Genomic DNA, 27,248 nt, shown 5'->3' on the forward strand with positions numbered 1-27,248 from the left:
GTGGATCCGTTTTTTTATTTGGTTCCCCCCCCACCTTCTTATTTTTTGAAATGAAAGGGGAGAAGTGCCGCCGGCAGCGACTGGAGGAGTTTGGGGCCACAGCCACACGCTCGCCCGTGCCCCAAAACCAGCCTCAACTCAACATAAAGTCCCCAGAGCGACTTCTCCCACCTTTGCCAAGCGCAAATCAAGGACAAATTTTAAGGGAAGCCCCCCCCGAGCTGCTCCCACCCCGGGCACGAGCCACGCCAGCGTTTGGGGAGAAAGAGCGAGGCTTTGGGGCAGGTTGCTTCGCAGACGGGCTTCGGCTCCAAGCCCATCAAGACGGGGAGCAGACCTTGTTGGGGAAGTGCCACGCGGCTCTGATGCGATGTAAACATTAATAAACCGAAAGCACGCGATGCAGCTTTAATTTTCATTGTGTTTTTTTTTTCTTTTTTTTTTTTTCCGAATCGGGAGCCTGTTGGCTTTGGCAGCTAGGCTTCTGTTTCACAGTGCCTGTCTCCACCGCCGCTTCTGGTTTTCCTGCCTTGTTAAGAGTTCGGAATTGCCAAGTGAATTCTGGAAGGGGTTTCAAGAAGAGCTAGATTTAAATTGGTAATCTGATTTAGAAAGAAAAAAAAAAAAGAAAAGGATCCACGGCGTTAGGAGAATGCCACCCCATTGCTCTGGGGTTTAACGGGGCCGAGGGGCTCACCGACAGCTAAGGGGGATGTCTCTGGTCATGTAGGGCAGGCAGCGCACCGCAACGTGCCTTGAGGGCGCATATGGGAAATAAATGAATATATATATATATATATATATTTTTGCTGCTTTACATTTCCTAGTGGATTTTATCCCGTAATCCTGGCTGCTGCTTGTGGTGCTCTTAGCCAAACACCAAGTGATGCATGGGGTCGGCGCTGCATTTGGGTCAGGAAGGGCTCCCAACCCTGACCCGAAACTCTCTGCCCCCTCGCCAGACCTCATTTTTGGTGCGGTTTAGCTGCAAACTGCCCCGCATCAGCCCAGACCAGCCCCTGCCATCGCCGGGAGCTGCGGTGCCCCCGGGTCACCCCCGTCTCAAACCAGGCCGGCCCCACAAAACGTCCCTGCTTGGTGCGTTATCTCCCGCCACGGGGAAAAAGGGGGGGGGAAATTAATGCAAATACTGTGGCCGTCCTCCCGTTCTTGTCAGGCATTTGAATGCCAAAATATCACATTTGCTTAAGCCTATTTTCCTGCTAGCAGCTGGCTGTTATTATTCCCCAACACCAAAGGCGAGGGGGAGAGAGAGCCGGTCCCGAGCAGGTGAACGCCATCTGCCCGTCCCCGACGAGATGCCCGAGACAAAAAGCCGAGGGCTCGGCGGCCGCCACCTCGGCACGGGGACGTGGGGACCCTTTCAGGGGCTGCCGTGCCCCGCGGCGGCTGCTCGGGGGGCTCCGTGGACCCGCGGGGGCAGGCACGCTCCTGCTCGGCCCCAAAAGGATGCTCCCGATGGGGAAGCGTGGCGCAAAGGGGAGCTGAAGGGGAAGAAATCGGGCGCCCGCCGTTCTCAGAGCGACCTGGTGGGGTTGGGGAAAACCCTCCCTCGTCCCCGTGTGCCTCCTGTCCTTGCTTTCAGCCTTCAAGACGCCGTGAGCGTCCCTGCGGGTGCTGGGGAAGCTGAGGACCCCCCCTTTTTACCGGCAGGGTTTGTTTATTGCAGTTATTTGTGGGTGCTGCCCCCAAAAATACAGTTTCCCAGGGCCGGTAATTGCTCGAGGCATTTGAAAATTAATAGAGCAGCTAGAGCGCGGGACAGGAGGAGTAAATCTGACGTAAGCCGCCGTGTAATTCAGCGCCGCGCGCGCTAACGGGTGGCTTTCTTCACACCCGGCGGAGCCAGGGGCTAATCGAGCTTGGAGGCCGGTCGGGCTCCCAGCCCCTGCTCGGAAGGGATTTGGCAGGAGGAGGAGGAGGGCGAACCCGAAGCGGCTCGTTTCCAGAGCACGTTAAGCTACGGGGGCACGTTCTGCAGGAGGGCACAAGGTGCACGGCCCCGGGTCCGGGGGATTCAGCGTCCGGCTCCGCGAAGGGGAAGTCAGGACAACCTCAGCTGCGTGCCGAAAGCACGCCCGGGTACCGAGGACAAATAATCACATTTTTTCCTAGCTGCCGTTAGCCAAGGACAGCTTGTTTTCCCCTTCCCAGGGAGGGAAAAGAGCCATCTCCCGGGCTGCGGGACTTCGCCCGCGCCGGCCAAGCTCTCAGCCCAGCACGCCGACCACGGACAGAGCCCCGGGACAGGGTGCTGTCCCCCTCGCCAGGACAGGGTTCTGATAAAAGTGCCATTTTTAACCACCCCCTTCATCCCTGCGTGCTCACGGGGCAGTTTGGGGAGCCGAAACCCCGAGCCCTGGTTTCCTTACAGCCCGCAAAACGCGATTGTTTCGCTTCTGCGAGAAATTCTCCCCATTAAGGGCGGCGGCGAAGGCGATCCCGCGGTGATGCTCTGGGAGCTTTCTGAAGCAGGCTCTGGGGGTACCCCATAAAACCAGCGTGCAGCCCCCTGCCCCCAATAAACTACGACATGAGGCGGGGGAACTTAAAGTCTCGGGAGCACAGGAAGAAAATTCGCTGCGGGTGAGCCCGGCCACGGCGTGGGCTGGAGCGAGCAGAGATTTGATAAGGACGGGGGCTCTGGTGGCCAGGAGCTGCTGGAGGAGGAGGCTTGGGTTTTCCCTCTTGCCCTAATCCTCTGCCCGACAGCCGTAAAGAGGGGACTGGGACGCGTGGGCACCACGGCACCAGCGGTGCCGGACCACCGCGGGCACCGCGTTTGGGTCTCGAGCCCCCGGCCGGCCCCCAGAGCCCAGCATCCCGCGGCGCCGTCCTGGGAAAACTTCTGCCGGCCGCGGCGAGGAAGTGACATCAGGGACGAGGGGCTTTTGTGCGAGCAGCCCCCCGCCACGCCGCACAAAGCGGGGGGAGGTTTCTAAAGGCTCCCGTGGCAGGGAAGGGCCTCTCCATCTTCCCCCAGGCTCCGGCTTTTGTATCGCCCTCGCCGCCGCTGCGGCCGGATTCAGCGGCTCTGCTCTCGGGAGCCCGGCCTCCTTCGCCCGCGATCGCTGCAGATTTCACCTCCGGGCGAAAGCAGAGAGAAAAAAAAAGAGGAGGGGGAGGGAGGGAGGGAGGGAGGGAGGGAGGGATGGGGGGCGCAGCCCGCCTCGCGTGGTCGGGAAAAACAACAGAATGTGGTTGGGGGATAGCTACGCGGCGGCTTAACAAAAATCGCATCGCCGAGGAGATTTTGATGGCTCTGCCAGAAAGAAAAAAGTGTCTTCCCACTTGCAAACAAGAGTTAATTATAGAAGAGGAGAAAAAAAAAAAAAAAGGAAAAGAAGGAAGAGGAAAGCGTTAAAACCATCTGTGCCACGAGGAAGAGGCCGGGGCCGCGTGCGCAGGCAGCAGCAGCGCCGACAGCTGTGCCGTAGCCGCCGGGCTGCGCCGGCGCCGCGGGGACAGCAGGAGCGCCTCGGGTCCCTTCCCCGCGCCCGCTGCCGCCTCCCGGGCCGTGTCCCGGCGTCCCGGGGGGTGTCCCGGCGCGGCGCGGCGTGGCACGGGTCCCCACCGGGACTCTGGCACGGCGGCGTCCCCCCCCGGCGTAACCGCTTCACAAATATTTACCTAGCTGGTTTTTAAACAGAACCGAAAAGCCGCAGGGTTTAAAGTCCACGGCCCGAACCGCTCCGGCCTCGCTCTCGCCTGGCGGGTGCGTTAACGCCGCCCGGGGCCCCGGCTTTTACAGAAATTCCTAGCAACTGGCTCAAACGCTGCTCGTGGTCTCCAAAGAAACGGGCTGAGCAGTTAAGACCCCATGCGCTGCCTGTAGCCGCCGGATTTTGGAGGCGAGAGACCGTCCCCCAGCATCCCGGGCACCCAGCAGCCCTTGGTATCGCGCCCAGCAGAGGAAAACCCATCTGATTCTCTCCCCTTTGGGCGAACGATTCTGCTGGCGGAGGAGATGCAAGGTCCGTAAGGGCCAGAAAGACGGACGGGATGGCGAAGCCAAACGGGGCGGCGAAGCCGCGGTGGGACACGGGCAGGGGGAGCAGGGCGCGCGGCGCAGGAGGCTCCCACCCGGCCAGCGGCTGCGCTCCCGTGCCCTGCTGGGGCCACTGGGGCTGGATGAAGGCTGAGCATGCAACCGGGTCGTTTCAGAGGAGACCTCGTGCCGCTGAGCTCCTACATAGATCCACCGCAGAAAATAATTAGCCATAATTAAGGGCTTCTGGTTTATGGCTCAAACAATTGTTCAGCCGGCAGAGCCCTGTTGAAACGAAGTTCCGGACTTGCCAACAAATATTTCTTTGCCGTGAGACGGTTCGGTTTCACCTTCTGCTCCAAGCAGCCTGCTAGGAAGGGACCGGCGCTGCTGACCCCGCCAGGAAGCTCCGGGGCTATCCCGGGCACGCGAGCCGGGCCGCGCCAGAGGTTCAGCCTGCCGGCGGCCAGAGGGAGGAGAGGAGGAAAACGGGTGGGGAAAACCTGCCGGGAGCTGGAGAAGGCGGCAGCAGACGAAGCACCGCGGAGCACGAAGCCGCTGCAGGAAGGTCTGGAGCGAGGCGGGGACGCCGGCGACGGAGCCACGCTCAGCAGCTCGCCGTCCTTTAATCGGCCAGGGACGGGAACGGCGAGGCAGGCAGCAGCACCGAAACCCGCAGCATCCTCAGAGCGAGTGGGGTTTGGGCTCACAGAGCGGAAGGAGCGGCTTCAGGAGCACCCAGCGCCGCGCGCGGCCCCCCGCGCCCGCCCCACCTGCAGCGCTCTCCCCGCGGAGAACATATGGCCCGTCGCACGCAATTAGGGACATAACGAGCAGAAATAATCAGCGAGTTTGGGTCCTCCTCCACCACGCGCCGCTCTTAAAAAGTCATCGCCCCTCAACCTTCAGCGCCGAGCCCGGAACGCTGCGCTGGGACGAGCCCTTCGGCGCTGATCTATGGGAGCCCCGAAGCGCCAACCACCCTCTGTCCTCCCCAAAATTTATTCCCAAATCCGCATTTTCCCCATCACCAGGCCAGGGAGGTGAAACCGAGCTTCCCCAAAAGCCCACCCTGCGCTGCCCTGTAGGTTTTGCATCTTGAGAGGAGTGGGTAAAGCAGAGCTAAACCCCGAGATCAATATTCATACTGAGACAGCTCCTAATAGGCTGCCGTTGGTTAAGTAGCCTTGAGATTTTCGCCTCGAAACGCCACGCTGCAGCCACGGCCGTACACTGTCCAGACGCACTCAGAGGGTAATTTATAGAATTGCACTCTCTGGAGTAAAGAGCCACTGAGGGGAATATCAGGTTAGTAGGGTGGCACGGAGAAACCCGGCTTGGGTGAAAACCTGGAAGCCGCTCCGCGAAGCACGAACCACAAGTTTGGTTTGTTTTTTTTTTTTCCCCTTTTTCATTACGAGCAGCCCTCCGTTAACCCACAGCCCCGCGTGAGATGGCTTTGGTGCTGCCTCTCCTTTGGGAGAAGCCCGTTTTTAGGGACGGACGGGCCACGCGAAGCAACTCGGGGGGCCGGAGATACCCTGGGCGAGGGCCGGCGGAGCCGCGGTGATTCAGCGCCTGGGAGCGAGCGCCTGCAACGCGCCGCCGGTAAATCTGCGCGGCGAGGAGGTTCCCCCAGCGCTGTTTTTAAGACGGATTTCCCTGAAATCAGGCCAAACGCGTCTCCCCGCTTCAGCCCAGCGCCGGAGAAGCCCGACGCGGGGCGGGGAAACGCCAGGGACGGGGCGGCCACCGGCTCGCGCGGAGCCACGGGGATGGCTGACGCCACCCTGCGAGGCTGGAGCAGGGCATCGAGGCCGGGGGGAAGGAGGAAGAGGACGGTGAGCAAGCCGTGGAGAAAGGCCCCGAGGCTGCTCCGGAGCCGGGAGCGTCCTCCCATGCGGGGAACCGGGAGCCCCAGCGGCTGGGGCTTGTTCCGAGCGTGATCCAGGAGCACTGGGGGAAGCATCCACGGCAAATGGCCGTACCACAAACCAGCTCCACTTTACGGCCCCGGCGTTTGAAGACGTAGCAGGAGCCTTTGTGCTGCGGACACAGCCGCCGCAGCTCAGTTAGCGATCGCTTACACCGAGATCCAGCACTTGAGATTTTTGCAGCGAGCGCTGACTTAAAGACCCATATCAAATACATTACGATACCGCCGCTTCCCGTTACCCACGCTGATGATTCAATTAATTTAAAAACAGCAGTGAAATTTAATTTCCCCGTTAACCCTGCCATCCTCAACAAGGGCGGGCAGGGAAGACAGCAGCAGCCTTCCCGGGTTCGGCTGGACCCGAGGGGTGGCAGGGAGAGGAGCGAGGGGAGGGAAGGAAATAGAGATGCGAGCTGGGGGAAAGGGGAGCACGAGGTCTTTCTAAGCCCTTTGTAGGAACGGTCAGCGGGAAATACGGGACGGAGACCAGGTGAAGGGCCGCAGAATAGCACTCAAAATGCACTTCGGTGGAAAGGACGCCCTCCCTCTCCTCCTCCTGCCCCCTTGTCTCGAGACAAGGCTGCCCGCCCCTCGCCTTGGAGCCATCAGTAGGGCTAAGGGTTAACGGGGCCGTCGGAAGGCGCGTGAACTCGACGAAGGAAGGCAAGCTGTTCTTTTCGAGGGGTGGGGGAAAAGGCCGCCCTCCAGACATCTGCGCGAACAGCTTCCTGAAAGCGAGCGCCTTCCGGATGGCCGCGCGCGTCCGCCCGCGCTCGGTCCTCGGCTCGCCCGCGGCTTTTCGGGGAGCCGGCCGCGGAGGGGCGGCCGGAGGGAGCGACGTGAGCCTTCCTCCCCGCCACGCAGCCGGAGAAGAACAGTCAGCCCATCCGGAGCCCTCCCATCTGCTTTTGTTTTCTGACGTGCGCTTCAGTCCCGGGCTCCGCTAAGCCCCTGAAGTCAGCGGGCATCTGTTCTCCTCCACCCATCGCAATCTGCCAGAGCCCGCCACTCTGACAGCCATCAATCACGCCGTAATGTGCTGACCACAAGACCCAGTGGGACATAATTTTCAAGTCAAATGCAGCAGTTAGCATAAAATAAAGCATTGCCCTGTTTTTATGATTCTGCAGCTGCAGCTAGGGACTCTGCGCGCAACAAAAGTGAGGGGGAAAAAAAGCACAGGAAAATGGCAATTCTACTCTTCTGAGTCATAACAATTATGACGTTGTGATAAGAAACGTTTTCTATGAATTTTTAAGTACCAGTAATCCTGTTTTGCAATTGTCCCCCGGGAACAAGGCGACAGATTGAATGGGGCTGACAGTTATTTCCATCCTGACAAACACGGCTCCGACTCGCCGTCTCCTCCCTCGCCCTCCTCCCCGCGCAGGGCTCGGCGCGCGAACTTCCCGGCCCCGCCGATCGCTCCGGCTCCTTTCCAGCACGCGTGGCCCTGCTCCTGCTCCTGCTTCTCCGTCGGCCTTCCCCGATGGGATGCTCTCGGTGCCCTCTCGCACCCCTTGGGACGGCCCCAGAAGGGCAGAGCCGCCCCCCCGCGGGACCCAGACCCACCATGTGCGCGGCCGCGAGGCAGCGCCGCCCTGAGCCGTGGGCACGGGGGGGAAGGCACCCGCTAAAACCCTCCGGCTCGAGCGAACGCGGCGCAACCCTTTGCAGGAAGAAGAGGAAGGCCTCTCCGGTCGAGTATTTAAGGTCGGGAACGAAACCAGCACCTCCTTTGTAAAGCGGGCACCGGCGTGGGAATCAGTGCGCGCCAGCGACTTTGTTTTGCAGAGAAGCGAATAAATAATGGATGGCGAAGGAAAGCTGCCACAGCGAGGCTGCCGGGGCGCCGGGCGGCCTTCCCCACGCCTTCGCTTCGCGGCCCCTGGAGCAGGCACCAGCTCCGGCGTGGGAAGCCGGGCTGCACGCAGCCACGGGAGCGTGCTGGGGGCCAGAGGAGTGCCCTCTACCAGGAGCCGTGCCGGATATCCCAGATCAACTCAATGTGAAGGGAAGTTCTCTCTGGTTAAGCATCTTTGAAGTGCAGAAGGAGCGGAGCCGTGCACCACGTGGTGCTCCCCGTCCCCTTCCCTGTCCCCATCCCCGCCGCCGCCCACGACACGTTGCACGGGTCGGGGTCCGAGCAGACGGGCACGGAGCGGGCTCTCAGGGGAAAGCCCGGCCAGCACCGTGCCGCCCGCCCTCTCCAGCAGCGATCTGTCACCAAGTCTCACTGATACGCTAAAAAAAAAAAAAAAAAAAGGAAAGGAAAGAAGGAAAGGCGAAGTTTCTGCTCAGACCCACTGCAGAGCAGGGCTGGCGCGGTCGGAAGGCAGCGCCGTCACCCCCTGCTCCGAGGGGACTCGGCCGGGGGCTGCACTCCCCGCTCACCTCCAAGGGAAGCCTGGGCCTTTAAGCGTTATATAGCCAGCAGACATTAAAAACAGCCTGTCAATTTAGATGCAAATTTATTTTAGATGCGACAGAGGGCTTACAAAAGAAGGTGCACTATATGCTGTTTTCTTCTGCTAGCACCATTGTGATGTGGCTCCCAAGTGTATTAGAGCGTATTAGGATGGGTGACTGGGTAGCTCGCGGGATTGGTAATGGGATACGGGGACTTTCACCTCCAGGTCAGCCTCTGGTGCAAATCCAGCCCGGCTCAGCAGCGCCGGGAAGCCTTCACGGCCCCGCGGCTGCTCGGGCGGGCTGCTGTCACAGAGGGGCAGGTACGGAAGCGCGCCCCGAGCTGTCACCACCGCCACCAAATCCTGCTTTTCCACCGAGCAGCCCCGCACCCATCTCCCCGCCGCCTTTCGGTGAGCTCTTCCAGGCCGGCCATCCCCGGCACAGCGTCCTTTGTTTCCTGCTTTGTTCCCTTTGCCTCCCCCGGCGTGGCACCCGCCAGGCGCTGCCCGCAGGAGCGCCGCCACCCAGCCACGCGCCCAGCGGGGCCAGGAGCGAGCACGAACCCTCTCGCTTGCAGGGGCCTTGATGACGAGGAGGTACGAAGCGGAGCGCAGAAACTGCCCGGCCAGAGTTTTCCTCGGGTTTTATTAACCCCGCCGAAACATTCGCCGCGCCCTCCGCCTCTCGGCTCGCTTTTGGGACGCGGCCGCAGGACCCATGGGCGCCCCGAACCACGTGCCCCCGCTCTCGGGGCAGCTTCTCAGAAAACGCAACCGTTTCTGCAGAAAGTTTGGCTTTGGCTGCTCCGGCCAATGGCGGGCGCTTCTTTAATCAATTCAAATTGCGTTTTCGGGAGATAAAGTGTCGCACTCCCGGCTGCCAATAAACAGCGAGCTGGACGGCAGCAAAAAGAAAAAAAAACCCGTGCGCACTGCAAAGTCACCGTGCGAGCTTGCAGGGTGATTATTTATAGCGTTTCCCTCTGCAAAAGCCAAAAATAATTGTTCCAGCCCAATTACCGAATTTCTGAGCGCCCCGCCCGGGGGTAGCCGCCGCGCCGCCGCGCCTCGGGCTGTCCCCCCCCCGCCCCGGGGCTGCCCTTTGGGACGGTGCCACCCGCTGGGACGGTGCCCGAAGCAGGCGGCGCGGGGCAGGGCGCTGAGCCAGCACCGGCACGGACATGGGGGCTCGGCGAGGAGGATTTCTGGATGGAACCTCCCGGACGGGTCCACGGGGTTGAGCGGGGGCTCAGAGCCTTCTCCAGCCCAGGGCACCTCCAGATCCTCTGGAAGAGGCGCCGGGAGCTTGCCTTGGGCTCGCAGCGCGTGTTCTCCGGCGGCTTCAGGCGTCCTCAGGTTTCCCAGTTCTCCTCAAGGGCCCTCTGGTTTTGTTTGGAAAGCGCTTCTTCCTTCTCCCTCCGCTCAACCCACCCACTCCTCTGCTGCCTTTTATATCGCCGGCGAAGCCGTGCGAAGGAAAGCGCCGGGGCGACGCTGCAGCCAGCTCAGGCAGCCGGCGCAGAGGTGAAGCACGCCCCGAGCACTGGGGAAGGGCTGTGGGTGCCCGCTCCGACTCCCCCGGCTCCGACCACCTTCCCCGGCATAAAATAAAAAAAAAAATTGTGCTTGAATGCCAGCAGTCCCACAGCGGAGCCAAGCCGAGGGGCGACTCAGGACTGCGCGCTGCAAAACCGCCGCGCGTGCAGTCAGAGCCGACCTCCCGGCTTGGGGTGGCCTCCCCAACACACACATTTTGGGGATGTTTACAACGTCTTGGCCAAACCGATGGAGGATCCCCCAGAACCCAGCCCGAGCCTCCCCAGGAGGCTGCAGCCTCCCAGCAGCCGAGGACACCGACTGCCCTGGCGGCCCCGGGGGGCCCGCGGGAGCTCGGCTACGCAGCAAGCTGCACGGGAACCCAGACACAACCCCGCAGCGAGCCCCCGAACAAGCACACTTCTCTTCGGAGACCGCCCGACATCTCTCCTCGCTGGGGAAGGAGTTTCCCCGCGGGGTGCAGAGGAGGGAGCCGGCCCCAAATGGGTGCACCCGAGGAGCCTCGGGGGCTGCAGGAGCCGGTGCCGGGGGCACCGCCCGTACCCCGGCGCGCTGAAATCCCCGGCGAGGCGGCGCGGGCTCCCGCCGTCCCTCGATCCAAGCGGAGCAGATGGCACGCGCAACACTTGCGGTTTCGCTTCCCAGCCGCCATCACAGAGCCGCTTCTCGCAAGGGCGGAGGCGGGGGGGGAGACGGCGTGGTGCTTTTTTTTTTTTTTTTTTCCCTGGGAATTTTGATTTTTTTTCGTTTAAAAACGCGTATAATCCCGTGGTTAAGGTGCCCTCAGCACGAAGGGCACGGCGCTCTGCGCAGCCCCCGTTTGCCAGCTGGCTGCCCATTTTCCATCCACCCGCTGGCGGCCCACGAGCGCGAGGCTGACCGCTGGCAACCCCCTGTCGGGAGGGACAAATCCCAGAAAGCCTCACAAAGCGGAGAGCGAGGCAAAAAGGGATGAAGCGATCAAAACAAGGGCTTTCTAGGGATTCTGCTCACTTGCCTGGATTTTCTCCTGTTTGATCGCTCATCCCCTGCTCGCCGAGGGGCACCTCGCAGGGAGGGCAGGGGTTTGGGAAGAGGCGTGCCCCAGGGGGAACGGTCCCGGGATGGGGGGAGAGCCGTGTTTTGGCTCCGTGCTGCACCACGGATGAGATGAAAGCACGGGGCGAGACGGGGGCCGGAGCCACCCGGGTGCCGCTCTGCCCGCCGCGGGTGCCGCGGCTCGGCACCGTCCTGCCGGAGGCAGCTGAGCCCCCGCTGAGCCACGCGATGATAGCGCGGGCAGGAAGCGCCTCGCCGGGGTCGCCGCTACACGCTTTTGCTCTCCGAGCTGGAGGTGGAGCCGCAGAAGCTGCGCCCCGAGCCGAGGGGCGGGCGCCTCCAGGAGCAGCGTGCTCCCCGCTCCCCTCCTTCACGCGCCCACACCCTGCCTCCAGCGGCACCGAAGGAGCAGGGAGGAGCCCAGCCCTTCCCACCTCCACCCTACAACTTGCGGGGTGAGCTCAGCCCCGTGAGGGGGCCGCCTGGACCACGCTGCGGCATCCCCCCCCACCCCGCGGGCACCCGCCTTCGACGCTGCGCAGGTCCTGAGCGCGCAGCACCCAGCGGGGATGCCGCTTCCCGGCCAGGTTCCTCCTTCCCAGCAGAAGCCGCCACCTCCAACCACGCTCCGAAGCCGTAAATCCGGGCATCGCGGGCACCAGATTGCTTTCGGCGCTCGCGCTCCGCGCAGAGCTCGGTTATGAGGAACAAAAACCCGTGCTGGGGTCACGTCTGGGGATGGATAAACGCCGCGAGCTGACAGACCAGCACCTCCATCCAAGCCCAGCCCGGCGCTCGTTCTGCTGGAGCCGCGGAGAAACAAAGGCAGCTCTCCCCCGTGTTTGCACGCAGCTGCCAGGGCGGCCGAGCAGCGGCAGCGGGGCACAAAAGGGGCCGGGGGGGAGCCAGGCGCCCGCTCCGCGCACGGCAAGGAGGAGCTGGTGGAGCTCGCGCTCCCCCGGTGCGCGCACACGCCTACACGTGCCCGGCCTCGAGGGTTTGGCGAGGCCAAGAACGGGGCGAGGGAGTTTTCCGGTGTCCTTTCCTCGTTCCGACGGCAGCCGCAGCTTCGCGCGGGTGCTCGTGATGGCAAGGGGAACGGCGCAGGGAGAAGCCGACTCCGGGGAGGTTCCCATTAGAAAAAAATAAAAAAGCCTGGAGTGTGGAGTGGCCACAAAAACCCTGCCCCGGTCCGTGCTCCCCCAAAACCCACCCTTCTTCCCCAAAACGTTTCCAAATCGCTGCTGGACGGGGCCATCTCACCTCACCACCTCTCCTATCACCTCCTCCCGCCCCCTCCTTGCGCCCCACTGGTTTTTTTTTGCTCCAGCCCCGGCTCACGGTGGAAAAGGGGGAATAGACTGGGGCAGGACGAGGGAATTGGGGTTTCAGAGGGGGCTACAGGAACATTTGCAGCTGCAGGATGGGGGAGGCAAGGGGGACAGGCGTTACGCCGCCCCGCCGAGCGGGGCGAACCCTTTGTGCGGCAGGAAGCAGGGGGCAAGGCAGGGAGCCCAACTCGCCACCCCAAAGCCGCACAGCCACCACCTGCCCCGCTACAACCGCGGGGGAACCTTCCCCCAAAAAAACAGACCCAGAAGAGGAGGGCAGGGGCAGCTCGGGCCGGAGGGGGTGCGGGGGGACGCGGGGCCCCCGGGGCCGTGCCGAGGAATGCCCGCGGCGCCGGGCGCTGGGAGCCAAGCAGCTGGAGAGCCGCAGCCTCATGAAATAATGAAATGCCAAAGCGAGCCCTGCATCTTCCACAGTCTCTCAGGTCACCTACCAGATTAGGAGGCCTGTTGCTAAGGCAACCATATCTTGCAAGTGCTAGCTGAACTTCCCCATAATTTTTAACCCTTTCGGGAGCTAAAGGGAAAAAAAAAAGGGGGGGGGGGGAAGAAAAAAAAAAAAGATTAAAAAAAAAAACAAAAAAGGGTAATGCCGGCGGCACGACCCGGTGGGGCCCGTGGCGGGGGGCGGCTGAGGAAAACGAAGCGAGAGGCGAGGCGCCCAGGAAGGCTCCCTGCTCGCTGCACGCCGCCCTGGCTCCCTTCCAGGCGGCTAATAAAATTATTCAGCGTATGCACGCGCAGGCGAAACCCGGCAAACTTTCTATGTGCCTGGCAAGGCAATGAAAAAAAAAAAAAAAAAAAAAAGTCGGGTTGCGCATATGAAACGGGGACAAACAAAGCAAAAAAAAAAAAAAAAGAGGGAAAAAAAAAAAAAAAGAAGTTTTACTACCCCCGGCGGCCCGAAGGCGAGGGGAGGAAGGGGACAGATGGCCGGCGCTGCGCCCCGGGACCGGGTCCCCTCCCCGCCGAGCAGCCGGCGAGGTTTGGAGCAGCCCCCTCGCTGCCACCCCCCTGAGCGAGGGCAAAGCCGGGTGGTTTTGTCAGCCGGGGGGGGGGGGGTTGGGAGCAGGGGAGGCTTTCCAGGAATTCATCCCGCTGCGGGGAAAAGGGACCTCGCGTGCGTTAGTGGTGTGAAGGGAGGGGGAACCGGCAAGCTGTGCGCCGGGGGTGTTTTCTTGCTCGGCGAGAGGAGCGAAGTTGAAGCACCCCGGAGAATTTCACGGCTTCCCAGCCTGCCTGGGTCCTGGTCCCAGGAGGGAGGATAAAAATCCACGGTGAACGCACGAAAACGGGGAGCCCTGAACGCTGCACCCATCTGGGAAAACGGGGGAGCCTGCGAACGAGGACGAGAAAAAGGAGCCAGGCAGCACGAGGAGGGGGGAAACAACAACAGGGAGGGGAGAAAAAGGCATGGAAACGAGGAGAAAATGTGGAGCAGCATAAATCAGGAGCGCGGGGGGGGAGAAATGCCTGGAGGAGAGGAGGGAAGCGGGGCCGGGGAGGCAGAGGAGCACGTGCTGCTGCCTTCTGGATGTAAGAAAGGGCAGGCAGATGCAGCCCGGCGGCCTCCAGGCCCCGGGTGCGCTCGCGGAGACGCGGGGATAAGGAGGGGAGCGGTGCCGGGGGCTTATCGGCGGGCCGCACGCCCGACCTGCCGCGGATACGGCCCCGGCATGACCCCGCGGGGAGCCGCCCCCCCCAGCATCTGCTCTGCGCCCCGTTCCTGGGGCTGGAGTCTCCCTGTTCCTGGAGTCTCCTTCGGAAAGGCAAAACCGCCGCTGGCACCAGGAGCAGAAGCTGCTCGACGGAAAAAATTAACCGTGCGATCGCCGGGAGCTGCTTCGCCGCCGGTTCCGCCTGGGTTTCCGGCTCTGCCCCGCTGCGGGCGTCAACGCTTTGATGGTCACCGGGCTTCGCGCCGCCCGCTGCAGCCACGTGCTGTAGCAGCACAGGGCCCTCTTTCCTTCGTCCCCCTTCCCACCCTCAGGTCAGGGCAGGCACAGCAAGCACGGAGATCCCCGCAGAACCCCCTCAAAACCGCGCGGCGCGAGGTCGGCGCTGGGAATCCGGGACCCCAGCCGCTGCCAGGGCCCCGTGCTCACAGCCCCAGGACAACGCACACTTCGCTTCTTCCCACCGGCCCCAGTAAATAAATAATAATAATAATAATAATAATAGGAGCTGCAAGGGTCCATGCAAAACCTGCTCTGCTGGTGGCCAGGCCGCCCTTGCGAAGGGCTCCCACGCACTGCAGGTGCTCCCCTCCTGCCCCGCACCTCGCCAACCGGCCCGCGGAGGAACGCGATTAGCTCTGCATATCAACCCCAAACATCTGTAACCGGCAAAATTTACAACCAGAAATAAAGAGGAGTGACCTTCCCCGTGTTGAAAGACATCTAGGTTCTTGTATTACAACGATGGGGACAGGCAAAATTCATTATCTCTAATAGCTGTCCTTATAACCAGATTAAACACAAAGGCATCAATTTCATATTCCTTGACCCGCCACCGTTCCCACCCTGAGCCGAGGGGAGCTCCCCTCCGCCGCGGCGCAGCCGGGCGACGCGCAGACAAAACCCATCAGTTCAAATTAAGTTCATGTTTATGCATGCAAAGGCCTCGATCCCTCCTCCCCGCGCGGAGGGAAGACAATGCCCGGGGTCGCCCGCACGCGCCCGGCCTGTGCCACAGCCCGGGCACGACCGACGAGGCCGGGGACACCAAGCTGGCGCCTCGTACCCCGAGAAGGACCAGGAGGGACCAGAGGGCAGCACCAAGAAAATGCACCTGAAGCGTCCCCATCCCTCCCGGTGGCGCGAGCCTCTCCCGTCGGCTGGGCGAGGACCACGGGACGCGGACGCCGCGGCGCCCAGCTCGGTGTCAGCGCGGGGGGAGCGGACGTTGGCGCGCGGGATCCAGGAGGAAAACGCCCAGTTTCCGGCACGCACAAAGATCCCAGCCCCCCAGAAATAACGGGGGTTACATCCAACTGCGCCCACGTCGCCCAGCACGAGCTCCCTGTTGGGGTGACGTGCCCGGGCTTCTGTCCTGCGGACGCACGCAGCACGCTCGCCTCTCCGGGCCCTCGCGACGCCAGTCAGCAGGCGGGGAGCGAAAACCTGTTATTTCCATCAGAGGATGCTGTCCGTGGGGACCTCCGGCTGCCAGCCGGGAGAAATAAGCCACTGGAGAAAACTTACTTTCAGCACAGCCTCCTAATGGCTTTCCTCACCCCTCCCCTCAGCCCCCAGCCGATGCGCGCGCCAGGGCAGCTCCTTCTGCAGGAGGCGAGCACCGGCGGGGCCAGCTGGCTTCGCTCCTCCTCAGCAACAAGTCGAGCTGCTGCGAGAGCTGGAGAACGCTTAAGGTTGGGGGGGGGAAGCTTCAAATGGACCAGGCGGACGGCGTACCATGTTGAAGCAACAGTGAAAGTTAAAATTAATTAGCTGGCACGATGACAAAGAACCCATTGTGCAGCACGGTGGAGCAATCCAAGTACAAAGGCTTTATATAAGTCATGTTGAAAACTCCTTGATGACTGCAGGTAAGGACAGACAAGCTGTCAGGACATGCCATGACACCCAGAAGGGCTCCGGGACAACCAAACAAATGTGTTTTTAACGAGGAAAAGAGCCCCATCTCGGACCTCCTTCTCCGAGAGGAGAACAGCAAAGGCCTGAAGCACCTGGGCATCGTCGGCACGGCCATGTCCAGGACAGAACAAAACAGCAATTGTTTTTTTTTTTCATGGAGAATTGCCATTGGACCAGGCTGAAGATGCCTTGGAGCAGCGTGGGCCATCAGTTTCCCAGGAGCTCCTGCTTCCAGCCCCAGCCGTCCCCACGCAAGCACGTGGCTGGTGACCAAGAGCCTGGCAGCACGCGTCCCCGGGCAAGCTGCGCTACGCCGGCCCCGGTTCAGCAGGGTCTTCCCAAATCAAACACGCCTTCCAGGCCGTGCCTTGAGCCTGCTGTGCCCGGAGGTGGAAGAAAGTCCCCTGCTGCGATAGCTGCGATGACCCCGGGACGCAGCCCTAGGCCGCTCCTTTGGGAAGGAGCTCGCATGCTCCCCGAGCCGCCGCTCTCCTCCCCCGGGCACGCAGGAGCCGCCGGCAACGGGGGCAAAACACGAGGGCGGCCGCAGAAAGCCAGAGCAACGCCGGTGCTGAGCAGCCCGGCAGCACCGGGAGGACTTGCCTCTGCCCTCCAGCCAGGGCAGGGCTGAGACATCCACGAACATCGCTGGGCAAAAGGAAAAATCCATGGAGAAGGACGGGCGTGATTCATACCCTGCCAGGGGGCCCAGGCCGTGCCCACGGCGAGCAGGGCGCCCTGCTGCTGCCCGACCTGCCAGGCCCGGCGCAAGCAGGAGCCCACGAGGAAGCGCCCTGCCCCTTCTTCCCCCGCGCACGCAGCCTTTTATAGGCAAAAAAAAAACCACCACCAAAAAAATAACCACCGCCACCAACCTCCCCATTCTTGCCTAGCCCGGAGCAGAGCTGCAAAACCAGGCTCCTGCAGGCAGCTCACCCCGGGGTGTGCGGCGGCAGAGGGGTGCGGGATCAAACCACAGCAGGCGCGGGGGATTTGCACTCTTTTTTTTTTTTGGGAACAAACGTCAGCATCACGCCGCGGCCGGAGGGCTCGTGCCTCCCTGCGGGGCACGTCTCCTGTGCTGGAGCTGCTGCAGCGCACCCTTTGCTTTGGAAGCTTCTTTGAATCCCCCCCCAAAAAATTAGCAATTAGGTGTGAGCTCAGCCTGGCGTGGTTGGTTGAGAACCGGGGGAGAAACGGACGGAAAAAAAATAATAATAATAAAACAAACCACCCAGCAGCTGCGAGAGGCGGCCAGGCCGGGCAGCAAGAGCTCATTTTCACTACAGAAAGCTGCTGCACCCTGGGAGGAGAGACGCTCGAGATCAAATGTTTAAGGGTTTATGCAGAAACATTAAAAAAAAAAAAAATTAGAAAGAAAAATGTTAGCTTAAGACACAGCCAGAGGTCTTCCTTTGGACTTTATCTTGACACCGCAGGCTGCGGCGACAGGGCCTCACGCAGCGCCGTGGGGCGTTAGTCCCTGCGGCCGGGGGGCTCCGGGATGCCCCCAGACCCAGAAAAAGGGACGGGCACGGGGTAAACGTGCCCCCGCTGTGCCTAGGGGGCTCCTGCCCCTTCCTCCCCCCGCCCTGGGGCGCCTGTGGGGCTGTGACAAAGGACAGGGGCCGCAGGCAGACTGACAGACCCCTACTTGCAGCTGGGGCCGGGGGGGGGACACAACAGTGGCACGGAGGGTCCCGACCGAGGGCCCCCCGGCCCCACACACGGAGCCTCCTCGCTGTTACCCTGCCAACGGCACAGGAAAAAAATAAAAAAAGTCAAAACACCCAAATTGCTGTTGTGACTGAGCCTGTCAGGGAGGCAGAGAGAGCGGAGAAGGGCGGGGGGGGGGGGGGGGAACGGTAAAAGCGCCAGCGGGGGCCCCGGTGTCGCTCCCCCAGCTTGGGGACGGGGATGCTTTGCCTGAGCCGGGGCCCCGCAGGTACCGGCGGGGACAGGCGTTAATTTTACACGACACCGTGTCCCGCCACGGCCGTTTCCACGAGGCAGGGGTGGAGGCGGCCTGCGCCTCAGGCCGGGGCCTCGCCGCCAGGCCACCCCGCGCAGCCAGGCACTGCTGCCCCGGCGGCAGGCCCCACGTACGCACAGACACATAAATATATATATATCTGTGTGCGTTTATACACACACACACGCAATAGCTTAACTCTGACACCAGCAGCCCCTGAGCACGCAGCAGGAGCGGGCATTTCTCCTCAGGAAAAAAATTAAATTGACCGTAACAGCATCCCTCAGAGCAGGCCAGCAGCACCCCGCCGCTGCCCGAGCCCCCCGACACCGCCCCGTGCCCCCTCCGTGCCCCCCAGGGACACGGGCACGGCCTCGCGGCACGCAGGGGAAGCAGCCGGGCGCCCACCCTGTGTTTTGGAAATTCCCCCCCCCCCCCCCCCGGCTGTAAGCTTTGAACTCGGCTCCTGGCACCAACCCCTTCAGCAAACAGCCCCGGCACCGGCGCTTGCGGCCACGAGCAGGAGTTTCGAAAGGGAAAAAAAAAAGAAAAAGGCAAAAAAAAAACCAACAAAAAACCCAGCCCCAACCGAGCCCGCGGGGCGGTATTTGTTTACTCGCAGAAGAGCCGTTTTCTCTCTCCCCCCAGCAGCCCGGGGCTGCTCTGCAGAGGAAGGAGCCGTTTCCTCCTGGCACGGCCCCCCAGCGCCCTTTTGGGGCCCCCCCCACAACCCCAACTGGGGGCGAGGGGGCTGCCCCGGCCCCCCGAGGCGGTGCCCGCAGCGCCCAGCACCCGCCGGCAGCCCCGTCCCGCGAGGGGAGCCCGCCGGCACCGCCCCGGGAGATGCTCGGCGGTGGCTGCGCCAACCCTTCCCATGGCCTGGAAACATGAAACCCAATTAGCACTGTCTCCCCGGGGCGTGCAGGATGGGATATTTATATATATATATTTTTTTATTATTTTTTTTTTCCAGCAGCCAGACTCCCCCCGGGCACCCCGTCTCCCACCGCCGGTGCGGTGCCTCCTCCCTGACAAGACTGCGCCACGTGCTCAGCCCAGCCTCGGGCACGGCTTTTGCCACGCCGGTGGCATGGGGAAGGGCTCAGGGCAGGGCTGGGCACCCCAAAACCACCCCCACCCCAGGGAGCTGTCCCCACAGAGGTGCCCGCACGACGCTCAGCAGCACCGGAGCGGGGAGAAGGCTGGGCTGGAGCAGGACGGGGCGCGCCGAAGCTGGCACCTCCTGCCCCTGCGCAAGCAAGGGGTTTGTGCGACCGGCTGCCATTTGATTTGGTGAGGGCCGCCGGCAGAGCGGGGAGCAGGATTAAGGAGGAGAAAGAGCCCAAGCGCGGCCCCAGCTCCCAGCAGCGGCGCGGCAGCTGTTTCCAATAGAGCCAGGGGCTGCTTTAAAAAGAGAAAATATGGAACAAAAGGTAGGAGAAAATCCAAGTTTCCAAGGTGAGGAAGGAAATGATCAGGGGAACAGGAAAGCCTCACTCGTACCCAATACGCGCCGTGCCGACCTCCCGCACCTCCCCGCGGCAGCGACGGGGGGGCTCTGCCCCCTCCCCGCGAGGAGCCGAGGTGCCTCGCGCACCCTCGCCCCCGCCGCCTTTGTTCCTGCGCGAGGACCCCAGGAAGGAAGCGAGGGGAAGGTTTACGAGCCCGCTGTTTACCCAGAGCCACAAATCTGCCGGGGGCCGGGCCCCCCCCCCTGCCGCGGGGAGGGCGGCGCGGAGCCGGGGGCCGCGGCACGCGGGTCCCCTCGCACGTGGCTGCGGCTCCGGGGCAGACAATGGGAGCGCACGCAGCCGCCACGCTGGCCCTGCGCGGCCTTCCTCCTCTCCTCCTCCTCCTCCTCCTCCTGGGCTTCGCCTCCACCGGAGCCGGCCTCTATCGCGGTGCCGGGTGGTTAAAAGCAAAACAAAAAAAAAAGAAGCACGCGCACACACACACAAAAAGACTCTGTTGCATCTCCTCGCCACCCATCACTTTGCTCGAGGCTGGCTCTGGCGGAGACACGGAGCAGCACGAGCGCCGCAGCCCAGTCGTGGGGGCGCCCGTGCCCCCCCCAGGAGGCACCCGGAGCCTCCCCTCTCCAAACCCACCCAGCCTCCCCTCGCCAAGCAGAATCAAAACCCCCCACCGGCTTGGGCAGCTTCCTCTCTTCCCCATCCCGCCCCCACTTTTCGGTGGAAATCCCTGGTGGATTCAAGCCGGAGAAACTTTGCATCTTCACACCATTTGTTGACATAAAATACATTCCAGTGCCTTACTTTTACAGAGGCACTCCGAGTGGAGGGGGGGAAACGTCTGTTTCCATTTGAAACTGTCAAAATTAGCATTCAGTAATTAAAAATCACACCCTTTCTCTTAATAACCTAACCAGCATGATACAATCAGGTTGTGCCAACTCTTTAATCTAATTGACTAATTACAGATTTTAATTTAGTCAGTTACTGAACAACTGTTGACAATTTGTTTTCATTAGGGACAGAACAGGATAAATATTTAGGCTCCCCAGTCAAAGACTAAGACATAAGCTCCCTGCTCTGACCTCGAGTTTAGCACACTTGGCTTTTCCATCAATAGCAGCTCCAGGAAGACAGCGCTCCGAAACTGCGTGTTTCTGCCGCCCTGCGCCGCAGAAAGTGCAAAAGTAGAGGTTGCTCTGCACCAACCACTGATGCTGTTTAAAAAAGTAAAAATAAATAAAAATCCAGCTTCGCACAGAGCTCCGGGAAAGGCAAGGTTGGCAGGGGTGCTCGTGTGCAGCGGGGGCAAACCCGTACCTGTCCCCGGAGAAGGAGGGGAGACTGAACCCAGCACGCTGCTGGGAGAGGGAATTTCTCTGTTTTTCCCTTCTGTTTTTTTAGAAGCGATTTGGAGTTTTGCAGCTGTTCCTGGCAGCCTGCCACTCCTGGAGGAAACTCCTCTCTCCGGTTACCTGTGGGGATCCCTGTCCCCGCAGAGCAGGTCTGGATACGGCCCAGCTGTGCCGAGAGGGGCCGGAGCTGTGCAGTCGCTGCCCGGGGCTCCAGCGACGCCCGTGGGGGCTGGCAGGGCCCGCACAGAGCTGTGCCCGACCCACACCCCCGCACCGCGCCAGGCCTGGCCCCAAAGGACCAGCTCTCCCCTGAAACACCTTTTAAATCGGCTCCGAAGAGCACGCTGCGGATGTACCCGGGGACCACCGCCTCCACCCCGCTGGTCCCGCAGCCACGAAGCCTCAGGGGCTCGGAGCACCAGCCTTCGGCGGTCCTGGAGCAGGCAGAAAACCCGAGCTGGGGGAGGCGACACCGCGCCAACCCCCCTGCACACATGTAGGGCATCGGCTCCCAGGAGGGCTCCCACGTGCTGTCCCGCCTGCCGAGGTGCCACGCTGCGCCGCCCGCGCGCACCCCTGGGAGCGCCCAGCTGTGCTAACGCCCAGCACCGGACAAAAAGTGCTGTGACGAAGGAGGGAGCTTCCCCACAGCCCGGGGACGGTGCCAGAGGCAGAGAGGGGCTGGCAAACGGCTTGAACAGGACCACCCTTTCGCGCGCGTCGCCTCCTGGGCACAGCTGGGAGGCATCTCCTCCAGCCAGGGGAAGCTTGGGGTTCAGAGCCGCTGCTGACGGCCCAGCATCCTTCCTGGTGGCCATCCCACCCCGGCTCCCACCGTACCGGCTGTCACATCCCTCTGGCTTCAGCGACTTCCGAAACCTGCTCGCTGAGATCCGAATCCAACTGGAAAAGTTCCAGATGTTGGGGGGAAAAAAGGGGGAGCGCCGGCTGTCCCCCAGCCAGGCGCTGACACCAAGCTCCCCATCATCTCTGGGACCGATCACAACCTCCCCGGCTGCAGCCACCCGCTGCTGCGCCAGAGCATCCTTCCAGACAGGAAAAGTTCTATAGGAAGAACTGCATCGGTTTCCTGAGGTTAAAGAATAAAATAAATCAATGCCCCGCTCTAACAAGCACGCTGCATACGCCTAAAAGCAACCCGAAGCCGCTGGTCTGTAAATCTTTCGGGGCGAAGCCAACGTGGTTCCAAACGCTCGCGAGCGCGGGTTTTGCTGGGGGGGAGCTGGGGGGAGCAGAGGGGAGGAAGGATGGAGCAAAAGGGCTCTGGCAGCCGAGCACCATCCTGATCCTCCTCTCCTCCGAGCTCCCCTCCAAGTTGGCTGCGCAGGCAGAGCAATACCACAAAAAGTATGTAGCAACAGTCAACTAGATTTAAGTTCATTTTCTGTAGCTGGAGGCCAAAATCGACTGAAGTGGTTCTGGTGATCAAGTTTTCTGCAATTCCCCTTTCTGTGTATTAGCTCTTTGACAGAAATTCACTGCGGTATTTAAACTGGCAGTCATCACCGCTAACTCAAATTGTATTGGCTTTCACCATGTTGAAACGCTGAACTGCAACCATCAATCGGCCAATTCCGAGATAAGGCGGGGGCTGAAATCCCCCGTCAGGCCGGCACGGAGCGAGCGGGCACCGCGCTGCGCCCCCGGGGCGGTGGGGAGGCAGAGCTGGGCCGCGTGTCCCCCCGAGCACCCCACCCAGCAGCTCCAGGGCTTGAGGATGGGAGCAGAAACCTGCCCAGTTGGGTAAGAACACGATAGAAAACACCCCTAAATCAATCGCTGCGGGTCAAGGGAAGCCCTTAAAGCAGGTCCAGCTGTAGGAGTCGGCTGGGGATCGGCGGGTGCACGCAGCTGTAGGGCCCCCCAGCATTTTAACTTCTGGGTGTTCTCCTCTGGCACAGGCGGTGGAAGAGGCTGACTGGTGAGAACCTACCAACACGACTCGGTAGCTGCGTCTGGGGACAAAACCGCCGGGTCCCTCCCGCCTGCACAGACCCAAATCCCAACGCGACACAGCTCTCCCAGCAACCAGCGTGCCTGCGCGGCGCCCCGACGTCCCACCTTGGGAGGAAACAGGGAAAGCAGAGCTCCTCCGCCACAGCAGCCAAGGAGCGGCCCCAAAAGGGAGGGACAGCCTCGGTTTTGGCTTTTTTTTTTCACCCCCCAAGAAAAAGAATTAAATATTAAAAACTGGAGGGGGAAATTGGTAATTTGTCCTGCTGCTCCTAACAGTTTCCGTATAGTTACGCTGGGAAATGAAATGGAAATCACACAGCACGCAAATCCCACGGTTAACACCCCGCTAACGAAGCGCGCCGCTCCCCGCACCTCTCCGAACCGGGGCTCCCCGTGCCCCCCAGCGCGGCACCCCGCCTCTCCTGGGGCTCTTTTTGGGGAGCCGGGGCCTCGGGGCACCCCCCTGCCTCGCACTCACGGGGGCACAGCAAACACGTCGCCTTTTGGGAAGCGAAGACTGCACTCCACGCACGCAAACTGGGCGACCGCTGCGCAGCCAGCTCTGCGCTTGGCCACGTTTCAACGCCATCTCCCCCGAATCTGGGGCAAGGCCTGTATCGGGATATTTTTAACCACAACCAACAGATGAAATTACTCACTGGTCCACCCAGCCCGGGGCTCGCAGGAGGCCCGGCGTCGCTTTTGAGCTGTCGCGCGCCCGCCGGTGTGCTTTTGGGGTTGGCGGCTGCTGAGGTGCTCCCCCACCCCGTGCGGGATGTGCCCGGGTGCGCGGCTCAGCCCTGCGGTGCCGGCACCCTAAAAACAAGGCGCTATTCACACGCACCGTTTATCAGCTGGTTCCTGTCCTCGGTCAATATTTAAGTTTTAGCCGGGCAGGTCCCTGCCCTGCAAAGTACACTCGGAAAGCGCCGCGAGCATCCCCAGCCAGGCAGCCGGCAGCAAGCACCCGTTTTAGGGCCAAAACCGGGCCCACCAGAACAAAAAAACCGGTGCAGGGAAGCCAACAGAGGGCTGAAAATCTCCTTATGAGCCTTCGCAGGGAAACCCAAAAGGTAAAGCACTCAGGGCTGTTACAAAACCGTCTTACAGCGAGAATTAAAACCAATCAGGATTGTGCCTCTGCCCCGTAAGCTCACGGCAACGTGTATTAAAGAAGTTTATGCGAATCATCTAATGCACTCGTGCCTATTGTTAGAATTATTACCAAGCTAAAAAAGATTAATTTCTCTAAACACACTAAATCCTCGGATATTATTAGAAGGCTGCTGCGAACGTAGCGTTACCATGCCTTAGCCGCTGACGGCATCTTTACCTGCGGATCTCCTTACCTGAAGGCCTGTGTTCAGCCCCGTCCCGCCTCCCTGCCCGCCAGGCCCCGAAGCGGCAGGATTTGGCCCCAAACACGCGAGGGGCAAGCGGCAGGCGGCGCCCAGCAGAGGACTGAGCAGCAGAGCCGGGCACTGATGGATTTGCTGACAAACCCCAGGTTGTCAGCTCGCCCTCACCCCCGGTTCAGGAGTTCAAAATTTTAATCTGACCCAGTAAATAAAAACCAGCTACGCAGGAAGCAGCGCAGCCAGGGGCTGAGCGGTGGGGGATGGCCGTGGGACGGACGGACGGACACCCAGCACAGACCCGGAGCGGCTCCCCCAGGGGACAACCAAGCCACCCGTCCCCACGTGGGCTCAGCCACGCCACCACATCCTGGGCGCCTCGAGGGGAAGGACGCGGGCTCGGTTTGGCTCAGGAGAAGGGACGCGCCGCTGGGCTCTGCTCCCCGTGCAGGAGGAGCCGCGTGGAGGTCCCCGCGCTGCTCCCAGCCAAACCTCGCACATCTCCCGGCGGCTCAACCCAGGCATGTCGAGGCAACGAGAGACCGGGGAAGGGAGGAAAAATGGTTTCCATACCATAGGCTCCCAGGAGCAGACAAAAACAGCTCCTGCTACACAATTTCAACTCGCTTGACTCCAGTCCAAGCCCACAGCCAGGTGACTAATCCTTTGATTCAAATTCCTCCCCGCTGCAGATCAGCGCTGCGGATCTGGGCGACTTCAGCAGGACGGGAGCGGGCAGCCCACCCTGCTCCCACCGCATCCAGCGCCAACAAGCCCCGCGCCCGCGGGACGAGGACGCTTTCGGGAGCGCAGCACCTCGGCCCCGAGCATCCCAGGCGAGGAGGAGCATCTGCTGGCTTCCACCAAGACCTCTGCAGAGGACAACCCGCGGTCTGCTGTCACCAAACACCCGAGGACCCGCACGCCCAGGGCAGTGGTTGGAACGGGGTCTCCAGAGCCACCGGGCTGGAGAGCAGCGAGCTGTGGCACCTCTAGGTTTGCTCCTGCGCGCACCAAGCAAGTGGACTCGTGGCAAAGCAGGTCCAGCAGCACCACAGCGGTGGCTCCTCAAAGCGTTCTGCTCCACGTTTTGCACAAGGACCAGAAGCCCACGGCACCAACAGGCGAAAAAACCACCGCCGACCGCAGAGGGAAGAGGGCAGGTCTGCACCATCACCAGCAGCTCGCGCCTACCTCCCCGCCGCCGCTTCTGGGGGAGGATCCCCAGCCAACCAAGGCAGCCCCAAGCCTCGCCAAAGGCGGCGAGGTTTTCGGAGGCTGAAGACGGGGGATGGCATTTTGGGGAATCCCCCCCCCCTCCCTCCCCGCCTCCCAGCTGCGCCCCAACGCCTGCCCACGCGCCGGGGCTCGCCAGCGAGATGTCCTCGGCACGCAACCCATCGCCATCGATCCTCCACGGCGGTCACAGCAAACGCTTTGTTGCCCACTGCCACGCCAAACTGCTTAATTCTACCAGTAGCCTGAACGCCTTTAAGTGCTTAAGATAAGTATCTGGGCTCATTTACATAATTGCAACATTATGAAATACTGTGCAGTCAAATCAGAACGCTGTTGGTTAAAAACACGCTTTTGCCAGTTGGTTACGTTCGCTCTCGGCGCGCCGAAGAAGCCCGAGCTCCCCAACTCTATAATTACCGCGAGGATTAGAAACTTGTTACTCACATAGTCATGAAAGGCTTTTGCTTCACTTGAATGTTCGCAAGTGTCTCGCCTTTCGGGAGCTGCACAGTAAAGGTCCCAAAACACGCTGCACGGCACAAAAAGCACGAGAAGCTCCGGTTACCGCCGACGCCTCCGCCAACTGCCCAGCGCACTCGGTGAGCATCTCCCACCCCAGTTGGGGGGACCGGGCACCCCAAAATCAAGACCTCATGTTTTTTGGGGCCCACCGAGCCTCGCGGGACCACACGTGGGTAACGCGGCGGGTGGGAACCGGCCGCAGGGGCGCTCCCCCAGCCCCACCACCCAAACCCAGCTCCCCACGCCGTGCTCCCCACCCCACCGCCACCCCCCAGGGGCTACCCCCTCCCTGCTCCTCCCGAGTCAACCCCTCCCTCCCCCCCCCAGACCACGGGGACCCCATGCGGGCCGGAGGGGCGCACTTACCACCACCAGGAGTGCAGGAAGCCGGGGGGCTCGCCCAGCGTGATGTTCTTCTCCCACCGGATCTGCGGGGCGAGAGGCCGCAAGTGGGCGAGAGCCCGGCGGGCTGGGGATGGGACGGGAAGGGAAGAAGGGACCGGGGGGGGGGGAAGGGGGATACACACACGGGGACCCCCCCCCCCGGGCCGCCGCCCGCACAAGATGGAGGCCGGGCGGCGGAGCACAAAGGGCGGCGGGGGGGCTCACCTCGGACAGGAAGGTCTGCGCCGACTTCTGGGCGCCGACGTGCAGCAGGTACTCGTAGACGTACAGGGCCAGTCTGCAAGAGCCCGGCGGCGGCAGCGTGGGCACGGGGCTGGCGGGGCGGGCGGGCGGCCGGGCACCACCACCGCCACCACCAGCAGCAGCAGCAGCAGCCGCCGCCCCCGCCCCGCACAAAGCCGCGGCCGGAGCCGGGCAGCGCCCCCTGCTCCCCCCCCCCCCCTTCCTCCTCCTCCTCCTCCTCCCGCAGCCCCGCTTACTTCTCCCGCGCCTGCCCGTCCGAGGGCACGGCCGAGCCCTTCCCCTTGGCGAACATATTCGGCGCGGAGCTGCGGGGGCCGCCGCCGCCCTCCTCGCCTTCCTCCTCCTCCTCTCCTCCTCCTTCTGCTGCTGCCGCTGCCGGTCCCGCTGTGCCCGCCCCGCTCCGCCGCTGGCCGCCCCCGGGCTGTCAGAGCGCCGGCCCCCGCCGCGCCCCCATGGCCCCGCCGCTGCCGCCCCGCTCCGCCGCCACCCCGCTGCCGCCGCCGCCGCGCAGCCGAACGTGGCCGCACCGCGCGCCGCCCCCCCGCCGACTGACAGGCGCCGCGGCCAATCGCCGAGAGGAAGGGGCGGGGCGACGCGTGGCCACGCCCCCCGCTCGCGCCCCCCCTCCTGCGCGCGGCCTCCCGCGGAGGGGGGGAGCGAGGCGCCGCGCGGGTCCTAGCGCCGCGCCGCTTCCTCCGCCGCGGCGGGCTCGCCTTCGAGGGGCGCTGGCCCTTTAAGGAGCAGGGCCGCCGCGCACCGCGCGCGCTGATTGGTCGGCGCCGAGGGTACAGAGGGAGGGGGGCCTTGAAACC

The 27,248-nt window shown here is 62.4% G+C and overlaps 1 protein-coding gene across 5 annotated transcripts in view; it reads right to left on the reverse strand.

The window, feature by feature from the left end:
* SSBP3 (single stranded DNA binding protein 3) overlaps nt 1-26,971 on the reverse strand; it is a 53,252-nt gene extending 26,281 nt beyond the window's left edge. For 2 of the 5 annotated variants that reach the window (XM_067001834.1, XM_067001833.1), the window contains exons 1-4: nt 26,673-26,969; nt 26,398-26,470; nt 26,155-26,216; nt 25,711-25,795 (exon numbers count right to left, since the gene is read on the reverse strand). In XM_067001834.1, the coding sequence (XP_066857935.1) occupies nt 25,711-25,795; nt 26,155-26,216; nt 26,398-26,470; nt 26,673-26,728 (276 nt within the window). In that variant the 5' untranslated portion in view covers nt 26,729-26,969. Of the gene's footprint in view, nt 1-25,710; nt 25,796-26,154; nt 26,217-26,397; nt 26,471-26,672 lie in introns of all 5 variants that reach the window. The other 3 variants (XM_067001832.1, XM_067001830.1, XM_067001835.1) reach the window with 2 other exon arrangements.
* Between the last annotated feature and the right edge of the window lie 277 nt (nt 26,972-27,248).

The sequence above is a fragment of the Anser cygnoides genome, chromosome 8, assembly GCF_040182565.1.
Source record: "Anser cygnoides isolate HZ-2024a breed goose chromosome 8, Taihu_goose_T2T_genome, whole genome shotgun sequence".
Lineage (NCBI taxonomy): Eukaryota > Metazoa > Chordata > Aves > Anseriformes > Anatidae > Anser > Anser cygnoides.